General features: G+C 38.2%; 1 protein-coding gene across 2 annotated transcripts in view; it reads left to right on the forward strand.

Annotated features, from left to right (window-relative positions):
- Positions 1 to 2,468: 2,468 nt before the first annotated feature.
- The window catches only part of SNX24 (sorting nexin 24), a 79,022-nt gene continuing 56,042 nt past the window's right edge, over positions 2,469 to 25,448 (forward strand). For both annotated transcript variants that reach the window (XM_088534712.1, XM_088534713.1), the window contains exon 1: positions 2,469 to 2,530. In XM_088534712.1, coding sequence (XP_088390838.1) covers positions 2,471 to 2,530 — 60 coding nt within the window. In that variant the 5' untranslated portion in view covers positions 2,469 to 2,470. The remainder of the gene's footprint in view (positions 2,531 to 25,448) is intronic.

Consider the following 25,448-nt stretch of genomic DNA (forward strand, 5'->3'; position numbering starts at 1 on the left):
CATAATTGTCATTCTCCCACCTCCCTTCTGAAGTCATGCTCAAAGTGCTGTGTAGTTGTTTCTAAAGCAGCACACTGCTTAAAAAAAATAAAGCTCTGTCTTCACAGAGGAGGGAGGAAGAGGTGAACGCCTTAAGCAAACCATTTACCTATGGGGATTATGACGTACGTTGAACTTTGCTACTATTTACTTAGGAAATCAGTATCTCTAGGATTACAATGAAGTGCACCAAGGTCACAAAGGACTGGTTTGTTTAGAACTAATCTTTCTGTTAGCAGTTGGGAAGTCAGCACACTGAGGTTGACTGTGTTCTTATCAAAGACTGTGTGTGTGTGTGTATATATATATATATATATATTTAATCTGGGCTCATGTTTTAATGTGTGCCTTACTTATCACTTTGATTAGAATTTTTATATGCCTTTGCCTATGCATTTCCTTTCAATCAGGAAACTAGCCATTTGGAGAGTCCTTGAATAGTGAAGCTTACTTACTGGGAACTGTTGCCAATGTCTGTTCAGCTCTTTCTCCTCTATTATTATTATTAATAATATTAGTTATTATTTAATATTTAATTTCAGGACTCTATAACTTTAGGCAATGGACATAAAATGGAACATTTGATGAAAGAAAGAGATATGTGAGGAGGAGACAAGGAGAAATGTTACTATTCGGATAGCTTTCACCTATTGTCTCTTCATCCTTGTGTGAAGATGCCAAATTCTCCTAAGGGGAATTGCACAGAGACAACAGCTGGATAGAGGAAAACTAAAAGCTGTGGTGGGAGACAGGGAGAGAATAAAAATGGCCAAAGAAATTTTGGGGTTTTTTGTGTTTGTTTTTCTTTTTTTCCCTCAAAGCCATGCTTAATTTTTAGATAGAACTGAAATCTGATTTTGGAAATCAAGCTATACTGAAATTCTATTCCACTCTTTTTTTTTTTTTTTTTTTCCTACAACTAGGTTTGAAAAACGAGAGGCCTGGATGGTACTCCTGTGCACTTCAGACGATCTATGATTTGCATAGATGTTGATTTGTATTTTAGGAATTAATATTCTTCAGGTTGGATTTTGTTTGTTTGTTTTGCCCCTAAGACTATGAGACAGAAAAGATGATCATTGGTTTGTCAGCCATGTGGAGAAATCCTAATTTTTCTTCAAGTGTGACTTTCAAGATTAGCCAACTAATGATGATACATTGTACAAATTAAGTATTTAACACTCCAAAACATATTGATCTATTTGAATTCAGCTCCCCATGTAATCTTTGTTGTTCCTCTTGGCTGATGCACAGATAAAAGTTCCATTATTGAATTTGAAACAAGATTAATGTCTCCAAATTTTCTTTGTTACTAAGTTTTACTACACTGTGTGGGGAAGTAGCTTTTGGAAATTTACTGGTTATTAGATACCAACAACCACAAATATATATATAGAGAGAGAGAGAGAGGGAGAGGGAGAGAGTTGGGTTTTTGTACACTCGCTTCTCAAATGTAGATAATGTGTAGATAATGTGTTTCATCCTATGATAGATATAGAATCATAGGATCATAGAATCATTATGGTTGGAGAAGACTGTCAAGATTGAGATCAACCATAAACCCATTGCCACCATGGCCCTAAGCACCTCATCTACATGTTTCTTGAACATAAGTTACTCCTTCTGCCCATCCATTTTATATTAGGTGAAGAAACTAAGCCCAAAGACTTTTGCCTTCTTTGCCAGAAGGTAACATTTATGATGGCATGAAATTTCTTTTCAACATGCCTACTGAAACATGCTAAACAGACTGCAGCTTTGTTACTATATGTACCGTGCGTCCAGCAGAGCATGCGCTGGGGATTGCTTATAAAGCCTTGGAAGGTGCGGTTTAAGAGTACAGCCATCTCGCTAATGCAGCTGCGGTCTGTTGTCACCTGGTGTTCTATCTAAATGGTTTGTGACTTCGGGGCTGCGCATTTGTGAGAGCTGCAGGTGTCACCTTGTGTATTTCCCGCTAAACGGGTTGAGTGTGTCCACTTTCCTCTTGATTTGCAGTATTTCGAAATTATCGACATAACTCTCTCAAAGGAAGAATAAGTTTTATTTGATTTCCCAAACGAATAAGCAGCGTCTCCGAAAGGGCTAGTTTTGCTCTCCTACATAAAGAAGTTTCCTTGGAGATACTCCTAGGGCAGCGCGTTCCCTCGGTGCTGGACACAACGAGTGTTGCGGTTCCCCGGAGGGGCTGTGGCGGTTACGGGATGGGGGTGTCACCGCACCGCTAGGAGCCCGCGTTCCTCCCCAAAGCCCAAGGCCCCGCCCACCGGCCGCCATGGCGCTGGCTCCGCCCTCCGGCACTGTCACGTGGCCGGCGTCACGTGGCCGGCGGCGATGGCTGCGGCGGCGCCGCGCGGGGGGCGCCGGCGGCCGCTCTAGGGGGGCTACGGGGGCCCCGGCCGCGCGCGGCCGCCGCTCCCGGCGCGGCGCCATGGAGGTGTTCATCCCGTCCTTCCGCTACGAGGAGAGCGACATGGAGCGCGGATACACGGTGAGCGCGCGCGGGAGCCCTGCGCTTGGCGGCGGCGGGGGGCAGCCTGCGGGCCGCAGCGGCTCTGCCCTTCCCCCACTCCCCTTCCTGGCGGCTGTTAAAACGGTCGCAACGGCTGCGCCGCCGGCCCGCAGCACGCGTGGGGCTGGAAGGAGACCGCGACGGGCCGCGGAGCGTCGTGTGAAGGGCGCGGGGGGCACTGAGCGCAAACCAGTAACACGGTCAGCTCTGTAGGGAAGAAACTCCCGCGCTGTGCGGCCCCCGAGCGGGCGCTCCCGGGCGTGGAGCCCCATCCCCGGGGCAGCCACCTGGGCACGGCCGCAGTGGGGCCTCCAGGGGTCCGTGCAACCCCGGCAGTCCCACGGAGCTAGGGGGATGAAAGACCTTGCACCCGTTTCTTGGGGCTGCCTGGGATGTGCTGAACCAAAGTACAAGGCGCTTGGCTGCAGGTGGATGTTCAAAACTAGCTTATTTTATTGAATGTGCTAAGAAATGCCAGGGCAAATCTGCTATCACAGAACAGACAAAAGATGGGGAGCTGCGGGTGTAGTTGCGTAGAGCCCAACTGTAGTTCTCCATTGCTCCTTTTGGAGGAAGTGAGCCTGGTAATAACCTCACCTGTCTCATGTTAATGCCATATGTCGTTGGTTCTTCTCTATTGGCAAAACCATGCCCGACTGTGAGGAGATTTTGAGGTCTACAACACGCAGTTTACCTTTGCTCACATGACAGAAGTTTGTACCTCTAGGTACATAGGTGTTACAAGTTAAGTCACTGCAGGTTAGCCAAATATGAGGGTGCTCTTTTGCTTCAACCTCTGTGGCCTCTAGGTTGTTTATTGATGCCATAGCCACTAAACTGTGAAATTTAGCAGTAGCGGGTTGATATACCTATACTGGTAGGTATTTTAGTATTTGTGTTTTGTATTTGTATTTAGTATTTGTTTTTAGCATAATACTATCTGTCAATTCTGCTGTCTCTAGTTTTTGTTTCAATTTTTATATCTACTACATGGATGCCTGATGTGTAAGACTCTGCTGACTAAGCCTTATAGAATTAATTAGAAATGCAATTGTATCTTTCTAGAAAACATATTATAATCTTGAAAACAGAGCCATGTGCTTGTTACAGCACTGGTTGTCTGAGGTCATTGGTAGAAAGTGGCTTTTGCCTGTCTGAAACTTGCCAGTATAAACTTGGACTGGTTCAGTAGAGATTAATATGTATTGTTGTGTTGATGGTTGTGCCTCTTTAGGAAGATGAGCACACTGGGGCTCCATTTACATGTCATGTCAACCCTGATGCAGGTATCAGAAGCATTAGTTCAAGGATTTCACACGATGAAACTGTAATTCCAGTTACAACTGAAGTTCTAGGTCAGACATCCTTGTGGGAGAGGATATGGAAGTCTCTTCAGAAAATCAGACTGGTTTGGTTTTAAAGAATTTCTTGACTTTACATGAGCAAGGCATACTCTGATGGAAGTGAGAATATGCTATACTGTTAAAAAAATTGCATAAATCTTGTCCCAGGCATAGAAATTCGTGGCTAATGCAAAGGAATGCACGATAAGCATTCCCTCCAGTAAAGCAGTGGCTCATTAAAACTTACTGTTGCTTACTGTTTCTCTGTACTAGCTCAGAAGATACAGTGTGGGAAGAGATACTTATTTAAGAAAAACATGGACTTAAGAATTATTTTGCATTGAACCAAAAGATGATTTAGCTTGATGTGTTTCTGTGAATAAATGTTGCAGTGTCCTGGCTGCATCTGCTCTCTTCCTTTTGGGTCTTTTTTATGTGGGATTAATGATCAGAAGTAGCCATAGTTTCAGTAGATACCACTATAAACTATGAGCATTGCAAGATCTTGAAGATAAAGGACTTGTGAATTATTAGTCTCTTTTACCTCTGTGGGACTACCTGTACACGCTGAATTTAAAAAGTTATTGTAAGATTAGAAGGTGTTCATCCTGCCACATTTTATACTCCCTAGCTGGAAATAAAAGGTGGAAAAGGGTGCTTGTCCTCTCCTTTGAGGAAGCTTAATACCACCTTGCTAGTAGGTTTATCTTACTCTCTCAAAACCTGTTGCCTTGTATGGTTTAATTTCCCTTCTTGGTACCGCAACACAGCCCTTGGAAAGTGGGATAGGCAAAGACCTGTCAGCATGACTTAGCTACAGAAGCTAGAGCCCTTTTGGAGCTGGGGCGGGTGGAAGCAACTTGACACAGAAAATAAAAACTGCTCCTTAAGGGGAGAAAGTGAGAAGTAAAAGGAGCAGGGTCTTGTCCAGTGAAAGGTTGGTCAAAGGAAATAAATGATTTGGAAGAGAGAAGATGCCTGTATAATGCAATGCTTGAGTTAATATTCTGTCAAAACGGTATGTGGGGAACTTGTTTCCTCCTGACTTTCTTTCAGGAACGCAGCTTTACCCAAGCTCTTGTGGTGGCATAAAACTCTGATTTTTTTTCTCTGGCATAGTTGAAGCTATAGTTGTACTTGTTCCAGTTTTGTGTGGACTATACCTGAGAGAGTGAAAAAAAGAATGGGGAAAAGGTCTGTTTTCCCTTTGGCAATCAGATTTCATTGTCAGTTTAAATTGATGACACTAACTTCCAAACTATTGAGCCTGTGCTAATAAATGCAACAGTTGTTCATAATTTGGCAGTGAATGACCTTTAAATGTAGACGCTTACTAAGGATATCCCTAGGGAACAATTCAACTTCAAAATGACACCCGTGCGTTCTTGTTATCATTTAAATATGCTCCTTTTGTCAATAACAGAATAATAAATACTAGTTAGATTTCTAATGTTGATTCAGAGGCTAGGAAACTTGCTGCATAAATTAGTGTACACTTGATTTATATTGACCTGAATTTTTTACAGTGGTATGTTCCAGGTCAAGGTGACATACATCTAAATGGGTTGTAGAGCAGAGGTTGTGCTTGACTGACATATGTGCTTACTGCATTATTAATTAACACTTTAATATTATTCCCCAAATTGCTGCCAAACTTTCAAATGTTGTGAAGTAGGATGTAACCTGTCAGAGTCTCAAATACCTTTTTTTTTTTTTTTTTTTCCTAAAAGTTTGCAGTCTTTTTCTGGTCTGTAGAAGCAGAAGAGTCATTACTAGATTGTACTCCTGCATATGGAAGTGTAGTACCATAATGACTTAAAGTTTGTTGTAACTTACATATTTCCTGATTCCTTAATGTTGAAGTCCTAATATGTCCTAATATTAATAGAGTCAAAAGGAGAAATTTTTAGGTATTCTTCCATATGAAACCTAAAAGTGAGTTACTATAGCATATGGTAAATCTAAAGGATTATAGATGGAAGCAAGTTCATTTTATAAGTATCAGTGATATAAAACATGGAGAGAATATGTGAATGAGTTTATATAAAAGTAACTGGAGGTATTGCTGTTATAACCCTCTCACTGAATCTCTCGACTATGAAAACTTCGCAATTTTCAAAAATTGCCCAAGTTTTGTGCCCACCTTAGTGGGTCGGAAGTTTGCAAATATTAAGACTTCCTGCTTACCAGTCTGACTTGCAAGAGCTCAACAAGTGTTACGGTGTGTCACAAATTCTCTTGAAGTCAGTGACAGTGATAAATTCACCAGGTTGTCAAGAAATGTAAATAGAAAAATTAGACTCTTGCCCTGCAAGGGCACCACAGGAATGCTGTACAAATGTTTTCTTTCCTGCGTGGGAAGATGAAGATTATAAAGATAATTTGACAGGTACCTGTGATTTTGTAATGTTAGAAAAATACTGTATGAGCCTTTTTTTTTTTTTTTTTTAATTTCAACTCTAATGAAAAAGCACTAATTGATTAAAAGAGCTGGTGAATTAGGCTAAAAAAGTACTGTGATTGAAAGTGCCATTTAGGTCAGGGGAATAAAACAGATAATTTTGTATACAACAGGAAAATACATTAAATAGGGCAAAGAGTTTTGCAATGTGTGTGAAGCAGGCAGGTGTTGAACTTGAAAAAAGTATAACCAAGGAGAAAAAGGAACTGATTGAATGCATACATTGCAATCAGTTAAAGCTGTTTCTGTATATTCATTTAATCTGGTTTGGAGTGGTGATGGATTAGACAGACATATAGCTCCTATGGTCTCTGTGCATATGCTTAAAAAAAAAGCCCTCATTAAAGTCCTAGTGGCCAAGTAAGATACCTTTAAGAAACCATTTTCAATGGACTCTGTAGGATATTTAGAAGTAAGATGAACGTCAGCAAAATGATTATCTATATTAATTTACCTCCTGAAAGAGCAAGAGTTGCTACATATTTTTCCAGTAAAGCGTAACTGTGAAACTTCTATTTCCCATTTCTCTGTCAAGGCTTACGCATTTGAGTTTTGATGAGGAAGTTATGTTTTCAGAAAGACTGGGAGTAAAAGAACATTCCAACACGGGTCACAATAAAGATATATTTGAATGTCGTTGCATCTTTTGAGAGGTAGTACTAAAACTTTAGTATGGCACCACATGTCAAAATATTTCATCAGAAGAATTGAAGCTTAACCGTTTATGTTCTTATTTTCTGTCCATATTGTGTCAAGTTATGATTCCTGTGAAATCTCATGAACAGGGCTAATGGTAACCATACATTTGGTCTTTTCATCCTGGGAGGAGCGAGGACATACTGAGCTTGTAAATACAAAAGGAAAGATGTAATAACTCTATCCCTTTTTTATTATAGTAACACACATTTTAATGAACCTTTGAATATTTCAATGCCACACACAATTGTATTTCAGGTTTAATTAATAATTAGACAGCATTATAATGACATTTATGATATTTTGGAATTTTAGTATTTAATTATATCAGTTTTATGTAAAGTATTTGGTGAGGCCCTTAAAAAAAATCAGATGTGTATTTCACCTGCGTGACTAACATATGTGACCTGTTTCACCTAACAAGTGAAACTAGTGACTGAGACATTAAGTTAATTAAGCTAATATTGCAAGAGCAATTTTAGAAAATTGCGCTTTTAATAACAGGTATGTATTTCTGGAGATGCTGGAAATTTTAAATGACAGTTCTTCCAAATTCAATTCAAAATTTGGTTGGAAAATACCACCAGATATCCATCTGCTTATGGATATTAATTTTTGGAGTCTTTATGAAGAATGTTATCTGTGCTAGTAATTTATGTGATTCAGATCCTTCTCAACCTGAAGACGCTCTTTCTAAGAAACTTCTTGAGATTTTATATGCAGGAATTTAAAAGTTTGCTGAATGTGTATAAATCCTTCTTTGGGGTTTGCTGATGATTACCTTGGAATGCACAAGAAATAGAAAATAAAATGATGGATCTTTTTAGCGCAATCTAGTGACTTAATTGTGTTTCCTACTAGCAAAAAGGTTGACAGAGCCCTGGAACAGGCTGCCCAGAGAGATTGTGGAGTCTCCTTCTCTGGAGATCTTCCAAACCAGATCTTCAGAGTGGTCTGAATGCCACTCTGTGCCACGTGCTCTAGTTTTCCCTGCTGGAGCAGGGGGGTTGGACAAGATGATCTCTAGAGGTCCCTTCCAACCTTAACCATTCTGTGATTCTGTGATCTAGTCAGAGTCTTGATGCAAGTCAGCTTAGGTCAAGAAAGGTCTTAGTGGCACATTTGGAGTGATGAGGCTGTAAAGAAAACAAGTTGGAGAAGCAGGGTGCTTGATGTTAAAATTCCTGTGCTGCATTTGGATGTGGATGGTCCAGTTACTGCCCTTTGGATATTTTTGCTGTGGGTATTTATCCTTCCATAGGAAGGATAAGAGGAGTTGTATTAAACTTGCATTTTCAATTTTTGGTAAGACTTAACTTTCTGGGATTTAGGGAAGACTAAAATAGTGTTTTGTAGAGCATTTTGAAAGAGGGTTTTTTCTAATAAAGCAGAAATGTTTTCATTTACTGTAAAAAAGCACTTTTTTAAAGGGAAATGAAAGCATGAGTGTGCATTGTATGTTAAAGAACTGTTTCTTAGGTTCTTAGGTTTCCTGGTGATAAATGCCTGGTAGCTACAGCATGACTTCTCTTTCTTGGAGCAATCATACCTAAATACAATGCTATGTCACATTTGGTAAACCGTTATACTGTTCTTTGTGTTTTTGTGTGTGCTTTTTAAACAGATTATTTTGTGTGTAACAGCATTGCTTGAATATTTTAAAATGTTAAAATAAGATGTGACAGAAAGTGTGTGTTATGAGAAAGGAGCAGCATCCCCATTCCCTATTCCAAAGCACTCATCGTCCCCGCCTCACCACACACACACACATTTTTTTTCCCTCTGCTTGTGCAGTGAGAGCTCCCCCTCCCGTTCAAAACAACTTTCAGCTCTTAAAAACTTGTGAACAGGAAATCTCGCCAAGAAGTTTTTGGATGCCAAATGCCACCAGTCTGTATATAAAGAAGTGCGTTATAAGAAGTGACGATAAAACTTCTGTCGCACCTTCTATTTCATCACAGACTTTTGAATATTATAATGTCTGCAGATCCCGATTAAGACCAGGGCTTATAGGTGAGAGTTGGTAAACTGTGTGCATAGAACACATTTTCCTGATGCAAGTTTCACAGCTTGCTTTCAAAAGATGTTGGCTGCATTGGTAATACTCTTCTGCCTGATCAGTTGTGGTAGAAATTAATGATTATTCCTATCTCTATTATCATTGGCTACTGAATTCTTTAGTATAATGAAAATGCTGTAAGACTGCTATGATAGCCTTCTCCTACTAGTGACCTTCGAAAACTCAGGTAAGAATTATTCATTTACGTTCATTCCTTTTTATAATCATTGTCCCCTGCTGTGTTTGATTCTCTTTTGAAAAATGGATTCTGTGTTTTAGGCTAGGGCAGGAAAGTATTCATACAGGGCAGTATCCTCCAACTGGAAAATAATGAAATTCAAAACTTTCCCATCATCTCTTACATAAGGCCAAATTAAGAATCTTGATTATATAATAAAACAATCAATTGCTCAGCCACAAATTTGTATTGATTGCAGCACACTGGTTTTATGAAAAATGGTCAAATGTACCTCAGCTACCTGGAGTTTGTTTCTGGTCTTGCACAAAGCTGTTTGTTTGCCTTTGGATTCTCTTCCTTACCTTTTTTGTTTAGTAATTAAGTCTCTTCCCATACTTTTTCCTTGTAGTCAGGATAATTACAGTGTAATTTTCGTGTTCCTCGGAGATGGAAATATAAGGAGCATATGCGCATTTAATTGTTGATTAATAGATTTAATTCTTTTATTTTTGAATAATAGAGTTATAGTAGTGTCACAGAATGTTACAAAAATATTTACATTGGTTTAAATATATGAAAAAGAGGCTATTCAAAGAAAACTGTAGTACAAGTTTGAAGACTATAATTAGAGAATCAGAAAATATATTTTCCTCTTTTTTTTCTGATTTCTTTCGCATTCTAAGAAAAATTATATCCTGGGATGACACACACTGGCTGAAAATCATTTTGTTCTTAAAAGTATGTTGGAGAAATTTAAAAATAGTTTTTAATTAAAGATCTTTTATGTCTTTAAAACATATGAGCATCGTTTCACATTCTATGCCATGATGATGGAGCAGAAAAGGCAGTAAAAAATAAAATGTTATATTTTCATATTGAGTAGAAAATACCAAAGACCTTTCATTTTGCTGATCACTCACAATGTGGATGTGTGGCAACAGCATAGTCCATTTTTTTCACCGTTTCCTGTGAGTGTTTTAAAATTCCTGTTTGACATAGAATTTGTAAAGCCTAAGTAGTTTCGTAAGTATTGCTGAATATGCTGTATTGTATTCTTTGCTTCCGTATTTTGCCTCCACATCAAAATCTGTTCCTTGGATAGTTTCAAATTTTACCTTCCCTTGGCAGATGTGTTGTGATGTCTGACTTCTGCAGTAAATTCTTTGTGTAAGTTGAGGGAAAGAATATATTTAGAGATGTTTTACTAACCAGAGAACTTGGTAGCGACTTTGTTAGGAGTTTTAGTGGGGATAGGAGTTCTCTCTTCCTCTTAAATGGAGCTCTTACATTGAGCTGAATGAGAGACCAAGTGAGGTATTATGTTCCTGGTTCAGTACTTCCACTTAAGAAAAATCCTTTAACGTTTTCTTACCTTTTAATCCATTCTTGCTGTTATATAGTTATCTGGAAAATAAGCATACAGAGAATGCATTGGTAGGAATCAGAAGCAGTTAAATGTTCAGCAAACTAAGAAAAGATTATCAAATATTGGATTCTTAAACTATGAAAACCACCCCTGATTCTTTTGCCACTTTTTAATGTGATATAATCACTTTTTTTTTCTTCATTCTGTGGGTAACATGACAAAACAGAACTTACCTAACTGCTTAGAGATTTGAATAATACATTTTGTGAACTGGTTTTAAAAATGCAGCAACTGTAGCCTTTGAGAAGATTTGGTGTCTGGGAAAATGGCTGGCAACATCCTGCACATTCAAAACTATTTTTTGCTACTCGCTAAATAAATTGTCAAAACTCACTGATTTGAAAGGGGGTAAAAACCTGCTTAAAGTAATCACAGATATAACTGTTATCTGTTAAGGGCTAAGAACTTAATGCCCCATTTCTCAAATGAGTTTTTACAATAACGAGATAGCTGTATCACACTCTTAAGTGAAAAGCTCATGAACTTGCCTGCATGGTTATTTCCAACCTCTACTCTTCTACTAACAAGCTCCCAAAGTTGTTGTTGCTAATAAAAGTGGAAAATGGGCCTGATAAAAATGTTTAGTCTGCACGACTGTGTTTTATCATATCACAAAAGAACAATGTTTTGTTGCATTGTGGACAAAATAGAAGTGACCTTGCTTGTTCATGAGTGCTCAGAACCTAGAGATAAGGGCTGCAAAATAATAGAGTACAATAGCAAGAGGGTGGTGTAATTATTTGTGACTTGTCAAGTGAAGCTCTCTCAGCCCCCAGTGATTCAAATCTGGGAAGTCTGCACAATTCTGTACACTCACCATAGCCAGCATCAGAGAGATCTCGCCCAGCTCCTGCGACAGTACTGAAATTGCATCAGTTTGTCATGCACTGAGCATGCCAGCTTTGCACAATATCATTTGCTTGCAAATGGGCCTGGCCCCAAAGCCCTGAGACACATTCTTCAGTATCTGACTCTTGGCCTGTGATTTGTCATGTCTCTAGTGCTATCAGCGTAAAGTAATTTTAATAGATTCTGATGGTTTACTTGTGGAAGGTAAAGAATGCACTGCAGATTGTGTCAGGTAGCTTTCTTTGGCATGTAATGTGGTAGAGGCCCTCATGATGGTGATAGCCAAACAAAGAGTATGGGGAAATGAGAACCCTATTTGAGTGTTAAAACACCCCTCTTCTCAGCACCCAGCTGCGTTAGCAGTCATCTTTGCTAACTGGAAGGGTCAAGAGCTTCCCTGTTTAACATAGCAGCATTATTCGTGCTTAGTAGTTGTTTACAGGTGGAATATATGAAAGAAAATCAGTGGCATTGTTCTTCCTTGCTCAAAAAGAGAAACACTTCAGTAAGAGGTGTAAAAGATACTAAGTAATTTCACGGGATTAACCTGTGTGCATGTCACCCTCTTTTCTTGGTATTTAAGTCTCTGCTAGATCTTTGGTAATTAGTATTCTCTGCATAAAATCCCTGTGTTTTTAACAGTTGTGCTCCTCAATACTGGAAAAGAGAGAAGAGCTAGTACAATTATAAATGTTCTCTGGAATATAGATTTATGAAGAGTTACTTCATTATCTTTGATCACTATGGGGGAATTGCTGAATAACACAATCTTTTGACTGCTTTAGTAGTCTAGCATGTGTGTATGTGTGCATTTATGAAATAAGCACGTGGCATATGTTTTATTATTCTTTTGACACCATAGAGATTGTTTTGACATTGACAACTCTGATCTTTCTTTCTTTTTTTTTTTTTTTTTTTCTTCAGCTGACTTCCTTAATTGATTACCACTTTGGTGTTGGAGCCTGCAGCATAGCTCCCCTGAATTCTGCTGACACCAATCGATTAATGCAAAGGTGTTAGTGTTAGTGATTTCATCTAGGCAACATTCAAAACCATGTCAGTAATCTGTTCTTAAAAACTGCCAGATCACTGAATCTTGTAATTTTTAACATGTTCATTTTGGTTAACAAGGATTTATCTGGAGAGAAGGAGCAGATTTTTATTTAATTGTTCTACATCTGTCTGGTGAGCATGCTCATGCTTAAATATTTAACTGACTGCTTTAAAAATGTTCTTATCAATATTTATGGTATCTCTGAGGGATTTATAAAAATGCTTGAGCAGAAAACCATTTCTCTTTACTTTTAACTAGGGAATTTCAGACAGCAGTGTAACTCTGAGCACCCCGCTAGCAAGTCTGCGAAGGTTCTGTCAGTTTCTTTCCTGTTTCATCTTCCACATTTGCTTAGCAGTTTTCCTTAGCTAAGCAAAATGTTAAAATGAGCTTGCATATTTTTTTCTCATTCTGTTCTAAATATATTTTAAAAATGCTATAGTATTATACAAATCCTCCAGGAAACTCTGTATGAGGATCAGAATTCACTGTTCAATATCAAATGAAAAAAAGTTTTAAAGGTTAAGGTAGATGAACTCTTGTGAATGTATTTTGGTTTTATTTTTGGTGACTTTTTTTTTGGTGAGTTTTTGTAGCGTGAACTATTAAAACCATGTGAATTTTTGCAATTTGATAGTAGTTGTCTTATACCCGCATCAGTAAAACGGCTCTTCTGTATTTTCTAGTTAAAATATGCTGTTATTTAAGTAAAAATGGTGATTCTTGTGCAGATGCTATTTACAGTTATAAATTTTACTTTAATTACAAACAAACTAAATGGCTAATGAGTAATGAAGTACCAAACCCAAGTAATTACTTGGATCAAAGACGACTTGTAATATTCAGGTAGAGGCGGAATGTAGATGTGCAGATGCACGCATGTGGGCGCAGGTATCTGGAAAGCCATGCACACGAGCAATGCAAGGATTTATTGGTTAGCATTGCAGAAGGGTCTCTTTGCAGTGCTGTATGAGTCAATGTTTTAATGACCTGGATGATGGAATAGAGTGTGCTTATTTAAATTTACCATCAACGCCAAGGTGAAAGTGACTGTGAGTGTGCTAGAGAACAAGAGCAGAATTAAAAATGAATTTGGTAAGTTGGAGATACTATTTTTAAAAAAGGAAAATGGTGTGAAATTCAGTAGGAATTTATACTTAGTGTTACACTTAGCAAAAATAATCAGTGGCACATAATAAGATCCAACTGATTAGGTAGCAGTCCTTCCTGAAAAGACCTGAGATTTATTATGCATCACAGACTGAACCATGGGTCACATACTGATCATGGGTCACTAACATCATGCTGTCACACAAAAGACAAATCTATATCCAGAATGCAAAGTGCAAGAGAACAGTATTCCTTACTAATGCCAAGTGGAGTGTAACCTAAGCTAGAAGGCCATGTCCAGTTTTAGGTACTTCAAGAAAAATAAACAAAACAAACCAGTTGGAAAGAGTGTCTCCAGGAGAAAGCAGAGTAGGAGAAAATATGACACTGCTTTTTAGGTGTTCAATCAATTAGAAGAGCAGACCACAATGGGATTGGTTTAAATCTAAAAAGGAAAATGCTGAACAGGAGTTTTGTAAAAATCCTCAGTAACATAAAAGGTTGTTGCAGAGAAGAAGTGATCAGTCTGTGGATTGGAAATGATAAACAGTTATGCTTGCAATTTCTTGTTCCATCTACCAAAAGAAACGAGAAATATGCTAAGTATACTTAAGGCTTTGAAAGATACTGCAGCATGGGAATAGCTTTCCAGCATAGGATGCAGAATGTTTGACTTTGCAGGGCTTAGATGTTTCTGTCCCCGGTAAGAAGTGTGGTTGATCTTGCCTGGAGATAGTACATTGAGCTAGAAAACTCACTAGAATAGATCTGAGCAGGTTATTGGGTCAGTCAGCACTGGCAAATCAAAAAGACCGTAGTATATGCAGAAAATGTGTAAGCAAAGGCTGTAGAAGTCCAACTGGCCAGGCTACAGCAAAGTCTTTCTAAACCTTTTCCTTTTTTTCTATCATACTGTTCACCATCAGTGATTCTTGCTGCTTTTTCCCATCTTGTTTGTAAAAAGATTGCATTAGTGTCTGAGTTCCTTCTGAGCTGATGGTTCTTGTGTGTTTTGTAGTCTCATCACTGATCACGGAATGGTTAAGGTTGGAAGTGACCTCTAGAAAGTCTAGTCCATCTTCCCCCATGGAAGGTAACAGATAATGAGGAAGGTCCTGACGCTAAAAGATAGACAAGCCTGTGATTGCTTGCTTTCATGTTTGGCCACTCTCCTGGACAGGGCTCATAATGTCTGGCTTAAACAGTCCAGTATGGTCCAGTGCAGTATGCAGTATGGTCCAGAGTGTTTTGGTCTCCTTGGGATTGTTAAAGCATCTCTTGCTGACATCGTTGGTAAAATAGTCATGAGCTTCCCTCTCTCCACCTGGCTGTAGAAGAAGGAACATCTTTTCTTTAGTTTGCTGAGGAGACACTTTTGCAAGCTCCTTCTCTTCCCAAGACCTTCTTTCCTGCGCCAAGGAAGTTTAAGTTCTGGAGTAAGAGCAGTCCTTGGAACAGACTTGTGTAATATTGAATTACTTTGTCTTGTTAAACACTGCTAATACTGTTCAGTAAAGCATTTGTATTCAGCATGTTCCTTGCCTAGTTCTTCACAGTTGCAAACAGCAACAGTGAAGAATTTCTGTCTGTTTCCATAACTGTACATACACATATATAGTGATAATGCCCATAGGGAGGTTCAACACACTGGGGAAAACTTCCTACCTATAAGGCAAACTAGAAATTAGGAAAATCCAATGCGACGGTTACCTACCTACACCTCTTCCTGTATATAACTTCTGCTGTAAAATATGTGCTCTCTCAACATTTAAATTACTAAATGGGTAGCTTACAGAGAGGTGCCTAGATCGGTGGCTTACCTGTGAAGTGGAAAGCAATTCAGGGACAGGAATGACAATTGACGCTGCCTGATCAGTGCTCCAGCTTTCCAACCTTAGTCTGGCTCTGCATCCTCATCTATCTCCTGTAGAATCACACACAGAAGGGTTGAGGTTGGAAGGCACCTCTAGAGATCATCTAGTCCAACCCCCTGCTCCAGCAGGGACACCCAGAGCACGGGGCACAGAGAGACAACTATGATAGTATGGAAGTAAAAAGTTATGTGGCAGCCTTTCTGCTAATGTTAGCATCTTAGAAGCTAAGAAGCTGAGCTTAGAAGATAGAGATGTATGCCTAACCCTGGCACATTTTATAGTCTACCTTCATGCCTCTTCAGAACTTGGGAAGTTGGAAGGCGCTTCAAGTTTACTAGTTACAGAAATCACAGAACAGAGACCACAGGGTTTGTGTCAGTTATTGCCTAGTGATTCAGGAGCTGATCGGAGAACTCTATTTTGACGAAAGGAAGAGCATTTCAGAAGGATTAGTAGGGACGCAGCTGGTGCCATGTTACAAACTTTGTCTGCAAAACTTACTGTAGGTATCATCAAATCTTAGGTTTAGATAAAGAATTATCAGGTATGTGTTTTTATTTTCTTAGCCTGTTTCTTACATGCTCAGTACTAGTAGATATCTTTCTGATCTAACATAGGAGGCATTTTGTAATAAATTTCGGTAAAGGTCTTGTATGCTTATTTCAGCATATATTCTGTTGAGTGCTGATCTATCTGCTCCATTGCATTTCAAACCATGTACTTTGTCAGAAGTTGCAGATAGAGCAAGGCAATAAAAATACTACTACACCGCCTGCCATTCCCCTTTCCTCTTGCTGCTCTTGGTCTGAGACATCCACACATAGCTTAGTTTCACTTTATACTCTGTGTAATTCATGTACTAGGTTTAGACTTAGCTCATTTTTGACTTGTTCATGCTTAAAGTTAGCTTTTTACCCTTAATGATAGTGAAAGGATCAAAGAACTTCATGTGATTCCTGAAAAATTAGTTTTTTAAAACAGAGGGTTTAATGCAAAATGTTTGTCCTCAGCACTGATTATAGACCCCTTGCTTTTCACTGCTGTACATTGGCAGGATGTGTGGTACTTACTGAATCAAAAATGCACAATTAGAATTGTGATTGTTAGCAAGGGATGGTAGTAAGGTAGAAGAAGATTTTTATTCCTCACAGACAATATTGATATTTCTCAAGGCAGGAGACTTGTGAAACTGCAGTGGGCAATGGGAGAAATAGGTGGAAACAGTCAACATCTATTCAGGCTGCAATCGTAGAATCAGTCTCTCTGTCTCTTTCTCTCTTTCTCTCCTTTCTCTCTCTCTCTCTCTCTCTCTCTGTCTGTCTCTCTCTCATGTTTTGTCAAAAGTCCACTTTTTACCTCTTGTACTGTAGTAGTTTGCAGGTTCTAATTTGTGGGTAGTGGAGTACAATTCCATTAACAAATTTTCAACAGATTTCTAAAAGGTATTGGAGACCAATACATCAGTTTCTCTTAGAGGACAAGTTAGTAGGCAGATAACTTTGCTTAACAGCTGAAGGTGTCTGACTGTTGGCCTTTTGGAGGCACCAATTCTGGGTCAAGCCAAGACTGAACTAGAACAAGTAAATAAAAATAAATATTTTCCTTGAGTACAATTTCAGTACAGCCTTATTTGGACAGATTTATCAGGAGGATGAAGCTCTAGCTATGGTTAGTGACTTGCATCTACTCCTCAAAAGTGGCTTTTGTCTGAGAGTTCAGTTTGTGCACAGGCTGTCCAGACACATGTGGAGTGGGTGTTTTGGACATTACAGAGTAGTTTTCGATGCACTAAGGCCACAGAAGGGAGTAGGTGTCCTGAGAACATAGTAACCTATCCTGTAGGTTTGTTTGAGAGCAGAAAACATGATGTCCGTGTCCCCAGAGACCTCTCTTGACCCAGGGCAGCATTTCTGGTGCAGAAATGGGCTCCTAGGCATTTTGAGTTGAATATCTCAAGTTTGCTAAGTCATAACATAGGAAAGCTTTCTGCCAAGCTTTGTAGTGAGTATCGAAAGCTGGATGTCTGGAGTGAGCAAATGTTTTGGATAAAACTTCTTCAGTGCTTTATTTCTACATCAAGGAGAAGGACAGTAATGTTACCAACTTGCACAAAAATGAACATTTTAGTACAGTCTGGGGATAATCTGATGAGGGTGCAAAATAAAGAAGTTATTCCTCAGTCAGCTGAGGATTTAGATGGCACTTAAAATGTCCAGGGTCAGATGTGAGTCAGACCACAAGAACTTAGGGTACTTCTGAAAAACAAGCATTTCATTATCCCTAAGGTACTAAATGTTAAGGGATTAACTTGTGCGTGGACTGCTTTATTTCTTTAATTCCTTGATTTTATAATGATTGACTTTTAACTCCAGTAGTTTGCTACATTTTTTTTGATAAAGACTAAAATCACACTTCTACAGTGATGTTGCAGTACTCCATGTATTTCAGTGAAAACCATAGCAAAGTTCACTGTATAATTTTGAAAAGAAATGTTGAGTTACAGACTTCTTAAATGTTTTATAGCATGTCATTGTTTTTTCTCTTATTCTCCTTTGTGTACCATCGTAAATATTTAACTACAGCTCCCAAAAATAAAAACTCTATAAAATGTTGAGCTCCTGTTGAAGGCTCTAGGGATTTGATGTGCTAAGTTAGAACTGGTTGAATGCATTTTAAAAATAGCTTTCTATGGTACTGCAACAGCTTTGACTCATGGTCAGAAGTTCTGAGGCAGCCTATAGGCAAAACTGCTTGTAACGACTTTGAAGTTCAGGCTTTGCCTTTGTTTAGCTGCTCTTGAATACCTGGAGTTAATGAGGCTATTTACAAGCTCCCGGTATGAGCAAGCACAGTGTAACACTGGTCTGACTTGGTTTAGATGTAAGCTGGCTGTGATTAGAGAATATTCTTTACTTTGAATTTTCAGAAATTTTACGGCAGAAAGAAGAGGCTGAATTTCTGTCCTGTTCCTTAAACTTTCTAAGCAAAGACTTGCTTTGAAATTGAAAACAGTGCTGCTTTCTTTTACTAGTTTCTTGGAATTAATCCTGGTCAAGATGAAGTCCAAGGCAAATGTCCTTTTCATTTGCTCTGTCTCCTGCACAGTTTTACCCTATAATTTTGTGTGTGCTATTAAAAAGCTTGATGGTTGAAGAAATGTCCTTAGAATACACTTAGCATGTAAGGCTCACTGTTTTCTAATTTTTATTGATTCTGGATATTGGATACTTGGATACTGATTTTTATATGAAAGCACATGTGCATATAAAATAGGGGAGCATTCAGTACTTCAGATGATCATATTCTTTTTGTAGTATTTGCTTATTGTAGTATTTGCTATCCTTGTTAAACAGGAATTTGAAAACTATAATAGACAAAGTTCGCTTCTCTTGATGTTGTTTAAGAAAAACTCTTGGAGAATTTTTAAATTTTCATAGTATTGTGGCCCTCGGCCAAAGATATTGCTACGTTGCAAGTCCATAGGAATCACTGAGATACTACTACCTTTGATGAGCTATTAGTGTCAGTCATTCTGTAACTTGCATAAAGTAGGCAAAGTTTGTATCTGAAAAATTCCCTGGTTCAGGTGACAGGATGCGAATTAACTCAAGTTCATTGCGTGAAGTGATTCAGCTTTCCTTGGATGCTTGGCAGACCAGTAGGGGTCACTGTGGGCATTGAATTTAGGAACTAAGACATTTTATTTTTCATTAAATATTTTAGCACACTTAAATAGGAAATCTTAGAGAAAAGTACATTCTCTTTCAATGGGGAATGAGTCAACCCTCAAATTCTGCTGAAAAACTGAGTGATCGGTTAGTGGCTCTTGCTGGAGCTGCAAAATTCCAAGCCTAACCGTAGTAAAGTGTCTCATGGCTGAAAAGAAGATGGGAAGGTTGGTGAGACAGATAACAGACCACCTAAATGCTTCAATGATGTCATATTCCATTTCACTCAAGAAACAAAACAGTTTTTACAAGTGAAAACATAGCAAGCATATTTTTACTTTTAAAATGTATATCTTTTAAGTGAAATTGATGTGTTCTATCCCTTTAAAGCAGGTAGTTAAAAGTGCAACTAGCTGATAATCAATGTGGTAAATTCAAACCAATATATAACCAATCTGTTTTCAAAGATTTTCTGTTATGGTAATATTGAGAAGTCTTTCCCTTCCCCCTATCTTGCGGGTAAGCATTTGAAATATTTTGTTTTTAAAGGTGAAGATGTACAAGTGTATGTATCTTGTTTCATAAATGGGGCATTTACTCAGTTTTGAAGGAGATACAAAGACTGAGAGTTGCTATTGGTAATCTTTTGGGCATCTAGATTTCATAACGTTTTCAATTTTGTACACTGCACTAATTGGATGCAATTAGCTAGGCTATATATTTTCTTACCCTTCAGATGATCTCTGCTTCCCCATCTAGTACAGTAGCTTTTCTGTGTGTGTGTGTGTTGGTCTGTGCTGCTTTTGTGCTTTCTGGAGTTCCCATATACATCTTGGGATTACATCTTACATTCCTTATTTAGGAATATATTGAAGCTAATAAACACCTTCATCTTAAATGATCTGTGGACAGGTTCCCTCTTTTTTCCAGGAAAACCATCCTAGCCTGGTGTCCTAGCTGAGATCCAGGAGCTAAGAGTGCAGTTTCTGATTCAAGCAAGTCATTGGAATCTGGCAATTCTTTTTAAAAAAGCATGGAGAGCCATATCAAAGCAGCTGAAACTGACAAAGAGTAGGAGAGTATTTTTACAAATATTTGACTGGAATAGAATAACAACTTTAGCAATCCAATAACAAAATGTTATAAGCATCTTTTCAGTGATGTTACTTGAATTTATTAACAACAACAACAAAAAAACCCTCAGTTTCAGTTTAGGTATTTCTAAAACAGCATGAGAATATTTGTTTTTCCTACTTCTAATGCTTGTTTGCCCAATCTCCAGTGAATTCATTACAGTTCAAGTAAATTGCAGCTTTACTTCCTTCCTTCTACCTCAAGTATGAGTTGTTTTGGTCATTTAAAACTTAGCATATCGTAGCGTATCATGGTTGAGAGATGGCCACTGAAGGGGGGAGGAAAAGGCTGTTGTCTTACAGTACTAAACTTCTTATTGGTTTAAGGGGTTGTTATTTGTACACTGAACTGTGTATAGAAAACAAATCAGTAATTTTGGCAAGGAGCACAGTAAAAAGATTGAAGGTGGAGGAGGTAGCAAAATGCAGCATGGGAGAGCACTGCTGAGTTTGTCCCACATCCTCTACCTGGGAACCAGGCACAGGATCCTTCTGAGTTAGATGTCTTTGGGCCCACGCTCAAAGGAGTCATCCTGCAGGACATGTTTTCAAAGGGAAAGATCCAGTCCAGGTTGTACCATCTCATGCTTTCTGTAAGTAGGTAAATCACATTGTCAGTATTTGTAACTACATGTATTTGTTTTCCTTAATCTTTTAGCATTCCTTTTTAAAAAGGTGTTAAGTACTTGTATTTTTGTAATCCCTTTATAAGACAACAGCCCATGGCGCTAAAATTTATGCTTTTCCACTGACAAAGTAAGAGGTCTCTGATGCATAATGAATTAAAACATTAGTTTTTCTTTTGACTTTGACTTAAACTCCATGGAGCTTAGCTAGGAAAACAGAAAAGTCATTGCTTCTGCTAGTGTGCCTGTCTGGAAAGAAATGATGATACTGCTACAGGCATGCTTTGAGCAATGGCATGGGCATTTACGCAGTTCATATATCCCCGTCATAAAGAGTCAGTCTCTGTTCTTTTGAAGTCAGATGCAGTGATGTCGGCTTTCTGTGAATCATTCACAGGGAAAACAAAAGTCTTTTGTCTCTTCTAAAATAGAAACAATGCCTGTGATGTATGTTTTCCTTTAATGAAATAAAGGAGTATTAAAATAATGTCTCTAAATGCAAGCAAGTCGTTTTGATTATAGCTCGCTATAGTCGATTAAAAAGATGGATGATTGTTTCAGGAACATAGAAGTTGAATACAAAAGAACTTAAGTAATACTGTTATGAGATCTGGCAATCATCATGAAATTGAAGTAGCAAAGTATGTTTATGGTATTTGACTTTCATATTCTTTATATGTCCCTACAACAGCCTTTCGTACAATCTCTGTTTGCAGCCCACTTCCCTTTTTGTGTTTCCTATCCTTTATATGTTTCAGTGGGAATATGTATCTTCTTTTCCTGTGAGAAATGACTCCAAGGCATGTCCAGCAAAATTGGAGAACAATTAGTACTGAGTAACATTTAATTTTTAGGATGACTCAGATTAACTTTATTGAATGAAGAGAGAGAGATACTTCTGTGCTTTCTTTGGGTAGCTCCTTTGTACTTCAGATGGAGCAAACAGTTCTAGATCCAGGACTAATTTAAAAGTAGGTTCACTTTGGTTTGAAGTGTTTTTTTTTTTTTTTTTTTCCCACTAATCAGTTATGAATTACCACAGTCATCAGTATCAGTGTCAAGGCTTTGAGCCCAGATATTTATGTGTATCAGACAACTGAGATGAAGAGAATTTCCTGTTTTCAATAGAAGCCCAAGTGCAAGAACAGACTTGGAAAGGACAAAATGTAACTTGTCTGCAGCTTCTTGTCTAAAGATATTCGTGGTAATTTTGAGCTGTTATGAATAAAAGCTTATGTGGTAAAAAGACTTTATGAGAGAAATGCAGAAAAACTTTGTTTTCATTGTTTTTAAAAAAGTAACTGCTAAAATAAGTTTCTTAAATAAAAATAAAAGAGCATCTTATTCTTGCTGTCCATTGTCTGGAATGCTTCCTCTTCCCCTCCCAGTAACTACAAGATTACAGAGAGTTTACAGACATTTGAGATTACATACATTGAATGTGTGACTATTTTTTATCTTACTTTTTCCCCCTAGATCTGTCCATGTTAATTATGTATGTTTTTTGTGAATGTGCAAGCAAATGCTGACTGTTAAGCATTGTATCTGAGATGATAAATTTACTGCTGAGTGTAGACAGAGCTTAGTATGGAAAACTGTTGGAGAGGTATTTAAAAGCCAACTGGTAACTTGATTAAGTCCCCATTTCATTTTTCAAGTTTCAGTTTTCAAGTTTCATTTTTCTGTGACCGTTACAATAATCAATTTCTGGGCTGAAGTTTTCAGTCAAAGGTGATTGGTACACACTGGAGTTCTTAAATTTTGGTAGCATTGGTTCATCTGTCTCTGAGAAAAAAAATCAAATAGAAAAGATATTTTGCATGGGTTAATACATTAAGTTCAGTCTTGTATCTGTTGTGTAGCGCCTTCTTTTTTTTCTTCCCTTTCCTTCCTTTGGAAAATAATCAGGGAAGCTATATTAGACTGAGGAAAGTCCTTTGCTATCCACCTGAAGTTTGATCCAAACTTTGCCAAGTGTCTCCTGGAAAAATCTGATTTAACCCAAAGATTTGCCTCACAGTCTTATAATAAAATTCTTCTAAATTGCTTTCATTAGACACATTACAAGAGTGCAGGGGAGTGAAGAAATCTCTTCTTTTGGTTACTCTTTTAATACGAAAAAAGCTTCTGCAATGCCGCAGCTGAACAGACAGTAGCATTACTGTCATCTTTTAGCTTATGCTTTCGTGTATAGGATAGTCAGTATTGTTTCTACCAACAAATAGCATACAGTTTTATTCTTCTGTTTTAAGATATTATTCACTTGCCTCTCCCTGGCATTTTGGAAGCTTGTATTTCTCTAGTTATATAGGACTTGGATGCAGTCTGAACTTTGGTCTCATGCTGTTTGTTGAAGTCAAGTAATAGAACACACCTCCCCTGCAAGCTGAGTCTTTTATTGCTTTCCATTTTTGAAATGGAAATAATTTTCCAAATATCTGAGGTGGCCAGTAATTTTGTTTTGAATCTGAAATCCCTTTTGATTATAAACAGTTACCTTGAGTGCTAGCCTTACCTTAGGAAAGCTGGGCAGCACTTATGCATTGTGAAGAGAGACTCTTGGACTCTCAGCATCTTTTTGCCTTCTGGATTTTTTTTTTCTTTGAAACAAAGCCCTGCTCACTGCTGTCTGCTGAGATGTGGAATGAAAGGAGAGTTCTTCTGAGGTCCATGCTGATCTCTAACTTCCTCTACAAGTTTTGTGGTCTCAGGTTTTGCAGGTACTTGTTTTAATGTCCTGATTTTTTTTTTTGAGTCATTGAGCACAAAGTAAACTGCAAACTGCTTTGAGTCTTTCACTTAGGCTAGTGGCAGTATTAGATTGTGTGGGGAGTGTTAGCAGAGTGGTTGTATATTGTACTTATGTACTTACAGGTTACTCTGGGAGAGTAAGTATATATTAACATGACTTTTTGTATGCTAAGATAATAAGATAACAACAAAAAAAAGTAATGAAAAGAAGAAAACTAGCATTTCAGCTGTAGGAGAATTTGTGTGGGCAGCCTGTACCCAAGCAATGTTTAGCATTTAAATCAATACAGTTTGAAAGACTCTCATGCAAGTTGATATAATAACCTCTGAAATGCTAATGATTGGCTATCACTTCCGTTGGGAAACTGTACCAGTCCCAAGCATAAAAATGGTCATTTAAAATGTCTTTACTAAGCAGTCCAGAATTCTGCAGGACTAAATCTTGAGTAGATGTGGCTCCCTAAATGGTAATTCCATCTTTTTTTAAAAGGTCAGCTCAATTAGATTTTGGCAAGATTGAGTCTTCAGTGTCTCTTAGTGTATTCATCAGGACACATTGGCTGGTAGTTTGCAAGTGTTCACAAGCAGATGGGGTTAGTAATACATTGGTACCAGTACAAATAGATTGTCCTCATCACTGCATAGACAAAACACTCATGAGAACCGTGCGATTCTTTTAAGCACTAGTGGCATGATATAATGAAGTTGTATTCCATTAAGCGCTCGTATTCCGGGGAGCAAAATGTCATCACCTGAGTGTGGCTGCATTTCTGTGATACAACCTCATCTGTTCCGTCAACTAGTTTTGTTGTGATCAATAAGCAGTTTTCTGTGGCCTTTCACTACTGTCAGATATCATTGAATGATGTAAATACGCGTCAGAAACTAGAAACTTGACAGCTCACCTAGACTGAAGAAAGAAGTGCGAGGGGTGGGGAGAGAAACTGATGGAATAGGCAGAAATGACAGCTGATGTCTGCTGTGTATAAATGATTTGATATTGCTGCAGACAAGACTTTTCATTTTCTGCAAACCTACAGCAAAATGATTGCAGCTTGTACCACAGTCATTCATCATTCAAAAAGACTTTTTATATTAGAGGAGGACACTAGTCACCGTGTTCTAAATAACTCACAGGTTAGATCTTATTTTAATCTTTTCTTTTGGGATTAATTTGTGGGTTCTAATTGAAGGCTAGTGGGAACAATTGAAATAAAGGAAAATTAGGTGAATGTTGGAAATATTCTTCTGGGCAGTACACAATGGAATTGGTTTCTGGTTGTGATAACATACTCTTTATTAAAATCACTTTTTCCACACTTACAAGGATCAAAAAACTGTGTGGTATTTGACTGTGAAGTGTCTTAGAACAATTTTTAAAAACCAACAATATAAGGGAGAATTAGAAGATGATGGTTATTTTTCCACAAGGGTGAATGCTAGCTGAAATGTGCACTTTTATTCTCATTTGGATTGGTTGGTTATGCTTGATAATTCCAACGATGTATCATCTGCTGTTGGCATTACACAAGAAGGCAGTCCTTGGCACTGTTCAGTAGTTCGTTTTATGGTTGCTGGGTATTGCCCTGTGGAAGAGACTCCTGCTCCGATTTTAACGCAGGCTAATTAATGCTACAGGTCCCAAACCTCCAGAGCTTTTTTTTTTTTT

The sequence above is a fragment of the Tinamus guttatus genome, unplaced genomic scaffold (genome assembly GCF_059628265.1).
Source record: "Tinamus guttatus ecotype Peru unplaced genomic scaffold, ASM5962826v1 Tinamus_guttatus_pri_ptg000591l, whole genome shotgun sequence".
In the NCBI taxonomy this organism is placed as follows: Eukaryota; Metazoa; Chordata; class Aves; order Tinamiformes; family Tinamidae; genus Tinamus; species Tinamus guttatus.